General features: G+C 36.1%; 1 protein-coding gene across 2 annotated transcripts in view; it reads left to right on the top strand.

The window, feature by feature from the left end:
• The window catches only part of RGS14 (regulator of G protein signaling 14), a 239,796-nt gene that overhangs the window by 99,429 nt on the left and 123,946 nt on the right, over positions 1–16,421 (top strand). For both annotated transcript variants that reach the window (XM_053717075.1, XM_053717074.1), the window contains exons 7-9: positions 6,445–6,574; positions 8,036–8,139; positions 10,679–10,882. In XM_053717075.1, coding sequence (XP_053573050.1) covers positions 6,445–6,574; positions 8,036–8,139; positions 10,679–10,882 — 438 coding nt within the window. The remainder of the gene's footprint in view (positions 1–6,444; positions 6,575–8,035; positions 8,140–10,678; positions 10,883–16,421) is intronic.

Here is a 16,421-nt window from a genome sequence, read left to right as displayed (position 1 = left end):
CAGTGTCTGTAACTTTCTGTCACAACCCTATAAGGGGGCTGGGGTCTCCACAGGAAGGAATTTATAGCTTGATGTCATACGTCTACTAGAGTGCATAGAAAGAGAGAAGCGCTCTACTAGGAATGAACAACAGCTCATCAGCTTGTTCTATGGCGATTTACCACCCAGGAGAAACCTATTTTAGACCAGTATGCTTTTCACAGAGGAAATCTTTCCAGGAGCATATCAGTCTGATACCGCCAAATAAGGTCAGTCCAGCCCCGAAATACCAGGCAATATTCCTCTGAACAAGGAACATGACAACCCCAGATGATCGTGGACTCCTTGCTCAGTGTGCTTAGAGATATGTGGCTACACCTCACTGACGAGGCCCAATGAAGGACGAAACGATCGTCCGAAATACCAGGAATTGCCTGGTATTTCGGCGCTGGACTGACGTAATAGGCGGGATCAGACTGATATACTACAGGAAATAGGAAACAGGAAAGTTCTACTCTGTGAAATGCATTAAAGGGCTAAAAAGAAGCTGCACCCAGGTGGTAAAATCGCCATATAACAGGCTAACAATGGCATTGAGCCGGTTGTTCGGTCATGTAAGTGCACTTCTCTCTGTGTGTATACATGTTCTAGAGTAACATGAACTTGTTTAGTAATCAGATAATGCTAGAGAGACAGTAAGTCTGTTTTGCCCATGCTCAGAAGAGACACAATGCAACTTAAGTACCAACAATCTGCCCCTTACCTCCCTGAGGGCAGTGGCTACAATCCTAACTGCTCATTTTGCAAGAAAACTAGTTGTTTGCTGTTTTTTTTTTTTTTTACACTATCTGTTTTTTTCTGTTTACTTTTATTTAACATATTTTGTTATTAACTAAAGTATCACTGCTTGAAGGACCACTCAAAGCAGTAGAATTTCATAATTAACAAGTGCATAATAAAAATACATTGATTTACCACCTACTCTGAATTTCAAATAAGCAGTATATTTTTTTCTGACAAATTTTTCCCCTCATATTTTCCATCCCCCCTGTATCATGTAATAGATATCAGCCAATCACAGACTAGTATACCTATGACCTGTAAGCTTGTGCACATGCTCAGTAAGATGTTGTTCCCCAGAAAATGTGCATTTAAAAATGCTGGGTAAAAATTGATTATGGAAGTAAATTGGAAAGTGTCTTAAAACTGCATGCTATATCTGAATCATAAAACTTTATTTTGACTTGAGTGTCCCTTTAATATCCCTCTAATCTTGATATATTTCTCTCTCTTATTTGTTATCTTTTCTGCTGGAGATAAACAATAAGGCTTTGTTAACGCAATGACAGTGGCAAGCCCTATCATCTCCAGTCTCAAGTAAAACAGTGGCTACAGATCTATTTGAAGACAGCAGAAAAATAATTTTGAGGTGTTTACTGTTCTTTTAATTCACAATAATAAATACAGTTGTGTATGACGCATCCTCTCTGCAAGAAATAATATTTTGCTCAGGATTGTGCTATTAAGTTACACTAATGCATTCTATTGATTTCTAATTAGCTTAGAATAGCTGCAGGTTACTAAGCTTCCTCTCACTGCTTGAGTGTATCTATCCCAGGGAACAGATGATCTATAAGTGATCGCATATCAGCACACTACCTGAGTTATCTTAGCTAGTGACTGCATTATTATCTTAGCATTATTACCCGCTTAAATATAGGGCCTCATTTATCAAAACTTTTAGACACTCAGCGGTTTCAATACGTCAAACTGAACCTCGCAATTACACATCCGACTTTTACAGTTATTTAAAATAAGGCTTAAAGGGATTCTGGACCCAAATTTTTCTTTCCATGATTCAGATAGAGCATGCAATATTTAGCAACTTTATAATTTACTCCTATTATCAATTTTTCTTCATTCTATTTGTATCTTTATTTGAAAAAGCAGGATTATAAGCTTAGAAGCAGGCCCATCTTTGGTTCAGAACCTGGGTAGCGTTTGCTGATTGGTGGCTAAATGTAGTCACCAATCAGCAAGCGCTATCCAGGGTGCTGAAACCAAAAATGGTCCAGCACTTAAGCTTACATACCTGCTTTTTAAAATAAAGATACCAAGAGAACGGAGAAAAAATGACAATAGGAGTAAATTAGAAAGTTGCTTAAAATTGCAAGCTCTATCTGAATCATGAAAGAAAAAAAAATTGATTTCAGTATCCCTTTAATATGCTCGCATCAACAAAGCCACAAGGATCCACAGTCTGTTGATAATTTTAAAGCATCAATGGCGTGAATATTTTAATTTATCATTCATTCATTCAACACAAAAAACAGATATGATATGAGTTACATGATGCATTTCATCTTTACTTTAAGGGCTCAAAGATATGAGGTCTCAGAAAAAAATATATGCAAAAGGACTTTAACATAGAGATACATACAAATACATTACTAAATATGTATATGCATGTGTATGCATGTGTGTGTATATATATATATATATATATATAAAATTAAATATATATATATATATATATATATATATATATATATATATATATATATATGTGTATGTGTTTAAATTATATGTGTGTACATATGTATTTATGTATTTATATTTTTATATATGTATTTCCAGACATATATACTCATATAAACACATAAATAAATACATATATACAGTGTATATATATATATATATATATATATATATATAAAAACACACATGTATATACAGTATGTGTGTGTGCCCTTTGCAGTCAAGTAGCTGAAAACATGAAAAATCATATTTATGCAATATTCATATTTAATAAAGTGTTTAACTATGTATTTGCTGTTTTCTTCACATAGGGGAATTATAAGTATTTTTTTAAAGGACCAGTTACTACAGTAGATTTGCATAATCAACTAGTACACGATAACAAGACAATGCAAAGGAACTTCAAAGAGTAGTAACTGAAATCTGTCTATTTACACTCCTCCTGTATTATGTGACAGCTATCAGCCAATCACAAATGCATATACGTATATTCTGTAATTATCATATTTTAGTTGTGTACATATTTTATTGTTTAAAAGCTTTATCAACAGGTTAACTAAGTGTGAGTTAACATTTTAAAGGGATAGAAAACACCAAAAATGTTATTGTTTAAAAAGATAGATAATCCCTTCATTTACCATTCCCCAGTTTTGCATAACCAACACTGGTATAGAAATATACTTTTTACCTCTGTAATTACCCTGTATCCAAGCTTCTGCTGACTGCTCCCTTATCTCAGATCTTTTGACAGAATTGCATTTAGGGCAATTAGTGCTGAGCACACTGTTATCTATATGAAACACATGAACTAACACCCTCTAGCTGTAAAAAAAACTGTAAAATGCATTACAATTAGAGGCAGCCTTCAATGGCTTAGAAATTAGCATATGAGCCTACCTAGGTTTAGAAAATATGCTAATTTCTAAAACCTTGAAGGCCGTCCCTTATTTCAATGCATTTCACAGTTTTTCACAGCTAGAGGGCGTAAGTTCATGTGTGCCATACAGATAACATTGTGGCCACACCCATGCATTTGCAAGTGAGAAGGCACTGATTGGCTAAATGCAAGTCTGTCAAAAGAACTGAAATAAGGGGGCAGTCTGCAGAGGCTTAGATACAAGGTAATCACAGAGGTAAAAAGTGTATTAATATAACCACGTTGGTTATATTAATACACTTGAGCTACTAACAAGCCCCTACTTATAATGGTCCTTTTTGTGATCTTTAACATGTTAAACTCTCCTTTCTTCCACTGACTTCATGGTATATGTGTCCATGGCAATATTCTTTCCTCTAACATTTATAATAAATATGGATAGCCTGAGGTTTGCGTGACTAGGTTCTTTACCAACCAGCAGGCATGAAAACAATGGGAGTCAAAAGTAGAACTTGCACTGTGAGTCAAGGTTAACTGATCCTGATAAACACTGAGATGAATGGAGATGGTAATAGCTGTAATATTTCAGCACAGCCTTTTCTCAAAGTTATCACCAAGTCCCCCTTAACCCCCTAGGATGTAACTGTGAGATCTGGAATAACTATAAGGTCTATCCAAATACAGGGTCAGTTTACAAATATAAACAACCAATATAAATGTTTTTTTCCTGCATACACAGTACTAATTTAGCTGATTCTGTGTTCTGTGGTACAGATCCAAAGGGCTTGAGCAGATGCCAAAAACATACCAGCTGTTCATGAGCAGCCTAAGAGCATTGTGTATGGTCCACCTTCTTCAACTGCTAAGAGGTAGTCATGCTAGCAAGTTGTATAGGGGCACGCTCTGGTAAATCTTTTTCTCAGCTAGCACTTTATACTGGATTATATTTACTTATATTTAGACTACAAGGATTCATTTGGGACTGCTTACAATGTTCTATTTAAAAATAATCAGTAGGCAAATGACTGGTTACATTTAGTTTTGTAAATCAGTTTTATGATGATTATTTGTTAACAATACAAAATCATAAACTCATCTGACCTGTAGATCATGTTGATAGCAGAGGTATAATACAACATAAGGTGCCTCATGGGCAGGGCCTACTAATACTCTATAATTTGTCTAATTGTCATTTTGTGAATCTTACTCTGTGATTATAAAGCTGTGTTCGGCTTTGTAAATAATTGCTATCAGTGATAGGCACCTAACTATCTCTATCTACCTGACCTTTCACCTCTCATTCTGGAGCACTATACTGTATGTATTTCAGTGTAGTTCCTCTACAGTAGTATTTCCCAATCTGTTTTGCTTTTGGAAACCCTAGCAACGTTTTAAACTACATATAACATCTATGCTTTATGTTGCATAAGCTAGTGACACCACAGGGCTCTTTTAATATTATACAGTGTCGTATAAATGAAAACACAGTAAACAAACAAGTATATAAAGAGAATATTAAACAATGTGTACAGATAAAAACAAAACAAATAAAACTTAAGCATTAATACTTTAAGAACTATACCTAGTAATTTGTGATCTTTTCACCATCTGGACTGGTTTACTGTAGTTGATGGTGACATCACTGAATATTATGACACCATGGTTGAGAAGTGAGAATCACATATATTCAGGTGGTCTTTATGATTCAGTTTAATGTGATAACTATTTAAAAGAGGGTACTTTACCTGATAATTAAGCAAATATCTTCCTTTCTGACACTAAATACTAAAATAAATATTCTTCTATTGTAAGTTAACATTATTATTATTATTTAAATGCATAGGGGCCTATTTAACAAAGGTCTGTCGGACCTGATCCAACAGTGTGGATCAGGTCCAACAGACCTCGCTGAATGCGGAGAGCAATACGCTCTCCGTATTCAGCATTGTACCAGCAGCTCTTGTGAGCTGCTGGCGCAACGCCACTCCCTGCAGGGGGGTGTCATTCAACCCGATCGTACTCGATCGGGTTGAATTGCGGCGATGTCTGTCTGGCTCCTCAGAGCAGGCGGACAGGTTCTGGAGCAGCGGTCTTTAGAAGGCTCGCCAGAAACATGGGGCGTCAAGCTCCATTCCGATTCGGAGCTTGATAGATAGGCCCCTTAGTGTGAAGTGTTTTGCTTTTTGAGTACATTTATCTTGAAATTTTGTAAATTAATTTAAACTCCAAAATGAGGCTTCACTTGGACTATATGTAGTTGTAAACATATTGATATTCATATAATCTCTTCCTCTTCTCTGTTGTTCAATGATTCATATCATATTCATAGTGTTGTTATATTTCTACCAATTAGCCTCACCAATTTAAAATGTGAATAGACTATATTATTCTTTATAAGAATAGTTATTGTGATAGTGCCTAGTACAAACAATATGATATAAGGGGAATTGATGTACAATTGCATACTAGATTGCTAAATGTCTTTGGAAAAAACAAATTACTATGAAATCTCCTCATACAATGCAAACATAACAGTTAAATGTACAGTGCCCTGAGTACTTTGTTTTAATACTACATCCTTATATATTTCATCAGTCTCTTAAATTCCCTTATGCTGTAACCAGGTTGCTAAATCTCACTTGAGCTCTTGTGGAGTGCTTGGATGGTGTTTATCCCAACCGCTAGAGGTGCCAACAGTTCTGGATTTGCCAAACTGATTTTATACTTGCCCAGTGCTCTGCTCAGCTCTCTTGATTGATTGCTGCATCACAGTACTGCTTAGTTTTGCCCTTCATACCATGTGACCAGAAACAGCCGCAGCCCGCAGCCTGACCCTCAGAGCAGGAAACTCAGGTGACTGTGCAGCTAAATCATTGGAAGTAGAAGACAAGGAGATAAAGGGAATAATAGACAAGTGAAAGGGGGATAAATGTGTTTAAAATAAGTCAATTAAAAAATAGTAAATGTTATCTCTGGGCAATGAGGAAATAGGGCATTTGTATATTGGGTTAGGATTAAAAATAATCACAAAGTTAAACTTCTCTTCTTAGAAAAAGACATTAAGATCTGGAAAGTCTCTCCCAGTTGGTGTTGAAGTGGCTGGAATGGATAACACAGAACACAGTTCCAAACATCACAGATTGTCATTTAAGAAGAAGGACAAGAAAGGACATGGCAAAGGTACTATATAAATTTCTGCACATTCAAGTGTCAAAATAAACTGCTGTATTTCGTTAGAGCACTTTAGTTCTTAACAAATTCCCATTTTACTATAAACACAGTGCCTGATATTCAAAACCCATGTTAACTAAAGACTGGTTTCCTGCACATAGCGAAATGAATACATCCCATACTTATAATGGGAAGTGCTGGACAGTAATTTACTCCTAATCTGCCAGTCTAACATTTAACCCATAAAATGCTGCAAATACCAAAGTTATCCCTATGCTTAAATCATCTCTGCTATCAACCCCTAAACTGCCATAGTCCTATCTAAAAACTTATGCTAAACCCCATCCACTATTAACCCCCAAACTGCCACAATCTCCAAAGGGAAAAACCCCCACACAGTATACTACAATCCACAACTACCAATGCAAAACAAAAGCCCTGTGCCATTGACCCATAAAGTGTCACATGATTTCAACTTCATATTTAAAGAGACATTATACTGTAAATATTTATCTGCTTTAATATGTTCCCTGTGATCTGTTTTACATGCTGGAATGCATCATTTTTTTTTTTTATAAATAGATCCTTTACCTTTATTTTGTCATTTAAAATAGCTACTTTGACTTTTAAAACCACCACTTATACTGACGAATAATGAATGAACGTAAACAAGAGGCAGCAATCATGTTCACAATGGGTGGTGGAAGAGATAGGTAATTAAAATGTCCTATTGAAGTGCTCTCTGTTAGTACTGGCCATTGTGTATAGATGTAAAGAGATATAGATACAATTAGGAAGTCTGCTATTTCTGCATGCTCAGACCATGTATATGGGCATGGTCTTGAGAACAGTGGATTAAAGCTTTAATAATCAAATAAACGGTTATTTCTTATTTAAAAATAAACTTAAAGGATCAATTTCCCATACATTTTATACTCTGCAGCTACTATAACAAGTCATTGGGAACACATTAAGAGAAAAACTATTTTTCAGCACAATGTATTTTTGTACACTAAATATGTTTACAATGTAAATTCCTGCATACTTTAAATATTAATTTTGCACTTTTTAATATGAATTTCAACATGATTGTTAATATGTTTTTTAATTAAGGGTATTACTTTGTCTTTTCAATACTTTTTAAAACTGCTTATTATATTGAGTACAAAACTATAATGTATAAGTCTGTTCTTCGCATACATCAATGTAAGGTACTCCCTATACCGAGGTGCACAGCTATCAAGGTAATTTTTGTGAGAATCTTGAGGCACTGACAGATTATTTTGGATGATGTTGCCTAAGTGCAGAGCTTTAGAGAATCTGATCCTAGGGAAGCTTATAGACATTGTGTTGAGTGAAGTTTATCTGACACTGATGTTGTACATATATGGAATTTATGTTCAGGTGGTTCCGTCTCTGCTGCTTTTGTTTAGGTTTTTGCCTTTATTTTCTGTATTTTTTTTCTCACAGACAACGTAGATGATCACTCATCACGCCGTGAGTCTCAGACATCTCTAAACTCTGCAACTAGCCTGGACCTTAGTTTCGCCTCTACAGTTTCCAGTAAATCTGAGGTACCTAATAATATTACCTTCTGGCAATAATATTATAATTTATTTGTAAAGCGCCTGCAAATTTAGTAGAGCTGGGAACATGAGCAGGGGTAAAGCAATGACACCGCGTTATAGTAGTAAAAACATATACATATAACAGACTTACACAAAACAGATCAATAGAGGAGGAGCAAGGCCCAGCTCTGAAGCGCTAACAATCTACAGGTTTGGTCATAAACTGGACATAATTCATAGGCAAATATTGGAAAAAATATGAATTTGTTGATAATAAGAACCACATTTTATATCAAGACAGATAATGTCCTACATCTGGCGCGTGCATCTTTTCTTTAATTATGTTATACTAGTGGGAAAGCCTGCCCAGAGGGCAGTCTATTGTGGTGACGGAGCCACCGAACCACTCTGCCATTTTCGGAAGGGCAGTCTATTGTGGTTACAGAACCACTCTGCCATTTTCGGAAATCACCTAAATGCAGCTTACTCTGCATCCAGGTGGATTATTTCACCACCCTGCCATCCAGGTGGATTCCGAAAATGGCAGCGTGATGAAAGAATCCACCTGGATGCAGCTTATGCTGCAGCCAGGTGGATTCTTTCACCACCCTGCCATTTTTGGAATCCACCTGGATGCAGCTTATGCTTATCCAGGTGGATTATTTTACCACCCTTTTGCTCCCTCTCCCCCCTCTCTTTTGTTCTCTCTCCCCCCTCTCTTTTGCGCTCTCTCTCCCCTCTCTTTTGCTCTCTCTCCCCCTCTCTTTTGCTCTCTCTCCCCCCTCTCTTTTGCTCTCTCTCCCCCCTCTCTTTTGCTCTCTCTCCCCCCTCTCTTTTGCTCTCTCTCCCCCCTCTCTTTTGCTCTCCCTCTCCCCTCTCTTTTGCTCTCCCTCTCCCCTCTCTTTTGCTCTCCCTCTCCCCTCTCCTTTGCTCTCCATTTCCCTTCTCATTTTCTCTCTCCTTTCAGTCTATGTGTAAGTAATAAAAAAATAAAAAAATTGAACTACAGAAAAAAAAAAATATTATCAAAAATAAAAACATAAAACCTAATCCCTATGAAAATAAAAAAGCCCCCCAAAATAAAAACACCCCCTAATCTAATGCTAAACTACCAATAACCCTTAAAATGGCTTTTTGAAGGGCATTGCACTGTTAAACAGCTCTTTTGCAGTTACCAAAAATTCTAAGTCCCCCCCTAACAGTAAACCTACCACCCATCAAACCCCCCAAAATAATTAAACCTAACACTAAAAAATGTAAACTATCCATTGCCATGAAAAGGGCATTTGAATGGGCATTGTCCTTAAAAGGACTTTCAGCTATTTTGCTGCCAATCCCTAATCTAAAAAAAACAAAAAACCTAAGTCTAACCCCCAAAAAATAAAAAAATAAACCTGAGTTTAAATTAAGCTAAAATTACAGAAAATAAAAAAAAAAAAAATTACCAAAGTTTACAAAATTAAACCTAATCCCTATGAAAATAAAAAAGCCCCTCCAAAATAAAAACACCCCCTAGTCTAAGAATAAACTGCCAGTAGCCCTTAAAAGGGCTTTTTGCAGGGCATTGCCCCAAGATAAACAGCTCTTTTGCAGAAAAAGTCTAAGTCCCTCCTAGCAATAAAACCCCCCCACCCACCAAACCCCCCAAAATAAAAGAACCTAACACTAAAAAACCTAAACTATCCATTGCCCTGAAAAGGGCATTTGTTTGGACATTGCCCTTAAAAGGGCATTTAGCTCTTTTACTGCCCATCCCTAATCTAAATAAAACAACCCCCCCCCAAAAAAAACCTTAAAAAGTCTAACCCCCAGGTTGGTACTCACCGTTCCTGAAGTCCGGCGGAGAAGGTCCTGTTCCAGGCGGTGAAGTCTTCTTCCAAGCGGCGACCTCTTCTTTCTTCTTCCAGGAACAATCCTGCACGGAGCTAAAGACCAATGACCGCAGAGCTGAAGACCAGAGATCCTGGAACTGAAGACCGTTGACCCTGCAACTGAAGACCGGTGACCGCGGAGCCATGGAGCCATGGAGTATCCTCTTCGTATGATCGCCGCAGTACACTGAATAGTGAATTCAAGGTTCACAATTAAAGATGGCGTCCCTTGAATTCCTATTGGCTGATTTGATTCTTAAAATTCAAATCAGCGAATAGGATGAGAGCTACTGAAATCCTATTGGCAGGGTGGTGAAAGAATCCACCGAAGGATTGTCATCTTCGGAATCCCCCTGGATGCAGCAAAGCTGCATCCCGGTGAATACTTTTGGTTGCGCGTGCAGCCAACATTCTGTTGGCTGCCTTGCGCTACCAACATTCCATTGAGGATGCGTGCGCAACTGCCGCCGCCGCCGAACATTACAAATGCAATTATAGTATAGATGAGCATAACTATAATAATGTAACGTAAAAATCCCAAGAATGTTTTTTCCAGACTGTTTGTGTTATTTTAGCATTCAAATCAGTGGACTAACATGCAAATTGCTAAATTCCAATGTAAGCAGATGTTTAATAATATCACAATGATATATTATCATGCATTTCCCTTTCAGAATGATGGTGTAAGCCACAGCAGTATGGGGCTAGATATAGAGCCTAAGCCAATGAAGTACTGCTGTGTATATTTCCCTGACGGCACAGCTTCACTCACACTTATCAGGCCAGGCCTAACTATCCGAGATATGCTGAGCGGGGTCTGTGAGAAACGTGGCTACTGCACCACAGACGTGAAAGTTTATCTAACTGGAAACGAGCAGGTAAACAAAAGCCCTTGCAAATCTGCAGCAGAAAGCAAAATAATTACAAAATACCAAATAAATTTTACATAGTCTTTGAAGCACCTCTATAAAAAAGCTCCCCCTGTAGCCATCTAATAAAAGCCATTGATTACAGTATTATCAACTGCACTGCCGAGGAGGCAGGTTCTTTTTGTGAGTTTCCTATACAGTCACGTTCACTAATTTCTAAAATTTAGCTGTAACCTTATGGAATTTAACTTGTATTCATAAATTCATTGCTATGAGAGAAACACTAAGGGATATAATACAAGTGGCACACTATTTAGCGCTTTCATGCACAAACACCACCAGACGTACCACGGGTTAGCGTGCGTATTACAAGTTGAAAGTAAATGCATTGTGCACGAGCAAAACCTGCGTGCTAACTTCAGAACTTCAGATATCGCAAATGAGTTAACTTCTCACCATAGACTTTAAAGGCGCACACTGATGAAATAAAACCTAACGCATATCGGTTGCACGCTAACCCAGCACCGCATTAGTCCAAATGCACTTAAACTGAAGGTAGTTATGAATATTTTACATTCAAATGTTCTGCACCTAGAAGAAAATGTTCTTTTCATTTTTAAAGATATACTTTATATATCTGATAATTTTAAAATATATATTTATATTTTTACCTCTATATCTATAGGACTATATCTATTTAAAAATACAAATAACATTTTCCCCTATGTGAATCACATTGGAATGTAAAATATTTACAGTAAAAACAGTAAAACACATCATAAAATAATAATATTAAATAACAAATATTATTCATGTTTAAAGGTATGTAAGTGGAAAGGGCTCCAAAGTGTGTGTGTGCATATATTTGGTGCACATTTTTTGTCACACTTAGCCTTTACGCAAGGTCTTCAATCATGCTAACCCGTCGTTTGTTAAATTTAATTGCGCTCAATCGAACAAATTTACTTTCAATTTGTAATATGAGTACTAATTACCCCGGGTGCAATATATATTGCTATATTGCACGGATGCTAACTTTAACGTGCCACTTGTAATCTAGTCCTAAATTTATAGTCTTTTATGACAAATGTATGCTTGGTATTCACTGGGTGTGGACTAATAAATAAACACAAATAACCCAGTCACAAAAGTGTCTTAACAATCCTCACACAGTAGAAACAACAAATGTTTTTAGCTGTCCCCTGCAAAGTACTGACCAACCAGATAGTGATCAAGGGAAATAGAAGGTAGTGCAGTGATTACAGCCTGTGGCCCTCAAACTACTGTCAGCCATAGGACCACATCGGACCTTACATTAGACCCCTCTACTTGTTGTTCTTCTCAGATGTATCCCTTCTCTTTTCATCTCAAATTAGGAATTATCAGTTAAAGGGACAGTAAAGTCAAAGTTAAACTTCCATCTTTCAGATAGAACATGCAATTTTAAACAATTTTCCAATTTACTTATATTATCTAATTGGCTTTCTTTCCTTGGTACTCTTTATTGAAGGAGCAGCAGTGCAATACTTAGCAGTAGTTGGTGGCTGCATATATATGTTAAGCTAGTGCATTGCTGCTCTTTCAAAAAAAAGATACCAAGAGAACAAAGAATATTTTATAATAGAAGTAAACTGGAAAATTATTTAAAATTGCATCGTTACTTGAAACATGGAAGTTTAACTGTACTGTCCCTTTAACTGATGTCTGACTGATTTAAGGTTAAATGAGAGGGCATATTTCTGAGAAGGACTACAAGCAATGGGTTCTACGGTAAAGTTCAATGTGGTCCTATGGCTGACAGAAAATGTTGGCTATAATTCCTTTTAAGTGTCTTTTTTATAATATGATATAAACCTAGATTAGAAAAGGTAAAGCCTGCCTGATTAGCAGCTAATAGTTTGAGAGAAAAAAAGTGAGCTGTGAAAAATCTGGATGACCACTGGAGGTCAGTATTGTCTCATTATTTTTTCCAAGTCCAACCTGTTATTTTACGTTGCAAAGACTTTTTATAATCCTTATGCCTTCATTATCTTTATTGAATAGACTCTATAGAACAGTGGTCTCAAAGTACAGGCCCTGGGGCCATTTGCGCCCCCCAAGATAGTTTTATATGTTTTAATAGATAAACCATTAATTTGGGCTGTCAATTCTTTTTTAGGGTTCTAAGAAGTGTAACTAGTTGATGTTTTATATAGGCACTCACAAGATAAATATAAATACAAGATAAATGTAGACAATTGTGTATGGCACATTTTAATGTAAGAGGATAATAAAATGGATCATTACCTACTTGTTACAAAGGATATAGTTGTGTTAGACTTTCCCTTTCAGTAATATACATAACACTAGTTCATACATGAAGACATAAACATACTAAAATGGTGGGCTACTGTAATTTCATTATGTGTCAGATTATTCACTCACTGATTCACAGACGACCCAGAAGTAGCTCATATTTTATTTTAGGCCACTTATCTGTCTAATTGGGATAGTTTATATTTAATTTAAACATATACCAAAAGACTTCAGTGCTTCAATAATGTATTTATGTAAATGTATTACAGAATAAATGTATTCAATCGTTACTTATTTATTTTTTAAGAAATAGTCATTTTTGCCACTGCCTAAAAATTCCTTATGATGTAATTTAATGTATGCTGATTTTATTGTGAGAATGTGCACACCTTTAACCATGTGTGTGCTCATGTTCAGACAGTGAGCAGCTGACGTGCACTTCCTGTTACTTCATAGCAAGCACATAACCAGTTTACTCTGGTAACACATGAAGTATTCACTCGCAAGAGTTCATATGTGCAAATTACTTAGGTGTGTGCCACCCACTATGGCTGTATTATTGTAAGGTAATCAGCACAGCGAGGTCAACAGATAATCTCCGACTTACAGAAAACACGACTTGACACAGGATGTCTTTTTTTTGTTACAAACAACAATATTCTCTTTCTCTAGGGGAATACTAGCTGTGCACACTGTGGTTTAGCGATTACCTGACAATCCCATTGGCATGAAAACTCTGAATGCGCATGATTTTAACTATTTCTGTAATGAGGGCTGTGGGCACAGGGAGTAAAACAGGAGTTGGAAAATGGGTTACATCATGATATTATTTAATGTATTTTATTTTAAAAGTCCCCTGGCCACTACTATTAAATTATGTATGCAATGCTATTGTCTGGATTACCTTTAAATAAATATAGAAATTTGAGGGGGAAAATGGAACATAATTATTTTATTGCACTGTCAAGTGTGCAGTCACTAAGCTGAAGTGTTGTTCCAGTGGCTATACGTTTTTGTCTAAAAGCACAGCATTGAAATCATATACAGTACTAGATGCCAAGCCATATACTGCACTTGCTATTAATTGTGGCATGCACACGATCAGACTCCTGTAGTTAAATGGACATGAAACCCAACATTTTTCTTTCATGATTTAGGTAGAACATAGAATTTTAAACAACTTTCCTGTTTACTTCTATTATCAAATTTGTTTCATTCTTTTGGTATAATTTGTTGAAGGAGCAACAATGCATTACTGGTTTATAACTGAACACATGGGTGAGCAAATGACAATCAGTATATATATATATATATATATATATATATATATATGCAGCAACCAATCAGCAGCTAGAACCTAGGTTCTTTGCTGCTCCTGAGCTCTCCTTGATAAACCTTTCAGCAAAGGATAACAAGAAAAGGAAGCAAATTAAATAATAGAAGTAAATTAGAAAGTTGCTTAAAATTGTATTCCTTATCTGAATCATGAAAGAAAGAAATTGGGTTTAAAGTCCCTTTAACTGACAGCTATATGAGCAGTAATAGCAACAATGATTACGTTCTACAGTAGCTGTTGCGCAGTCATTTCAGCTGTATCCTATTCCAGTCATAATTGTGTTCAGCAGTTAAAATGTGCTTGCAAACTCCTAGACCTGATGAAAAGTGCTAACACCATTGCAGAGCAGCTTAAAGGGATACTAAACCCAATTTTTTTTCTTTCATGATTCAGATGAGCATGCAATTTTAAGAAACTTTCTATTTTACTCCTATTATCATTTTATCTTTGTTCTCTTGCTATCTTTATTTGAAAAAGAAGGAATGTAAGCTTGGGAGCAGCCCCCATTTTAGGTTTAGCACCCTGGATAGTGCTTGCTTATTGGTGACTACATTCAGCCAATCAATAAGCGAGCGGAACCCAGGTTCTGAACCAAAAATGGGCCGACTCCTAAGCTTTACATTCCTGCTTTGTAAATAAAGATAACAAGAGAACAAATAAAAATTAATAATAGGAGTAAATTAGAAAGTTGCTTAAAGGGACACTGAACACAATTTTTTTCTTTCATGATTCAGATAGAGCATGCAATTTTAAGCAACGTTCTAGTTTATTCCTGTTATCATTTTTTTCATTCTCTTGCTATCTTTATTTGAAAAGCAAGAATGTAAGTTTAGAAGCCAGACCATTTTTGGTTCACAACATGGGTTCTCCTTGCTGATTGGACAGCACCAACAAACAAGGACTGAAGCAAAAATTGGCTGGCTCCTTAGCTTAGATGCCTTCTTTTTCAAATAAAGATAGAGAGAGAGAACAAAGAAAAATTGATAATAGGAGTAAATTAAAAAGTTGCTTAAAATATTATGCTCTATCTGGATCATGAAACAATAATTTTGGGTTTAGTGTCCCTTTAAAATTACAGTCCCTATCTGAATCATAAAAGAAAAATTTAGATTTAGTATCCCTTTAATGTGTTTTTTTTATGCTTCTCTCCATGTCAGCTATTGCACCTACGTTGCATATGTCTTGGAAGCTTTCTGATAACAAACATGGATTTTATGCATATAATTTGCTGACTTCTTGAATGTCGGATGTTTCCTCAATGTATGTGTAGCTGATGTATCGAGTTTCTTTTCTTACTCTTTTGTGTTGTATTTGCAGATTTCAGTTACTAAATTAAAAAAATGTCATGCTCTATCTAATCCATTAAAGTTTAATTCTGATTTTACAGTCCCCTTTAAAAGTATAACATTGTTACAAACATTGTTGTACACACTGCTGCCATATAGTGCTAATGGCACTTGCACATTCATGAGCCTGCCTCAGTATACCCTTGTGCATTAAAGCCAAGTTTCAACTAAGGAGACCCACAGAAATAAGTAATATTGGTAATAGAATTAAACTGTCAAGCTTTTTTTTTTTTTTTTTTTAAGTTGTACACTCTGTTTGAAACATGAAAATGTAATTTTGATTTCCATGTCTTTTGCATTGATTATCATTGCATTATAATGAAAACTTATGTTAGAGAATTCATGCACTTCGATAAATAGGGGTCAAGTCCAGTGAAAATGCATGGGAACAGAGTTCCTGTACTATTTTTGCAGGTGGAACTAAGTTCCTCCTAGACAGAGAACAAAAACGTTTCAGTAAACATTGCTCTTGCTGGTGGGAGGAGCTGGAGCACAGTCTAGTTAGAGGGATAGTGAAATCATCTAGTAATGGGCAGTAACACATCCTACAATATACTAAATGCAAGCCTAT

Source organism: Bombina bombina, chromosome 6 (assembly GCF_027579735.1).
Source record: "Bombina bombina isolate aBomBom1 chromosome 6, aBomBom1.pri, whole genome shotgun sequence".
Lineage (NCBI taxonomy): Eukaryota > Metazoa > Chordata > Amphibia > Anura > Bombinatoridae > Bombina > Bombina bombina.
Note: the sequence above shows the minus strand (reverse complement) of the source record. Positions and strands in the feature narration are given on the sequence as shown.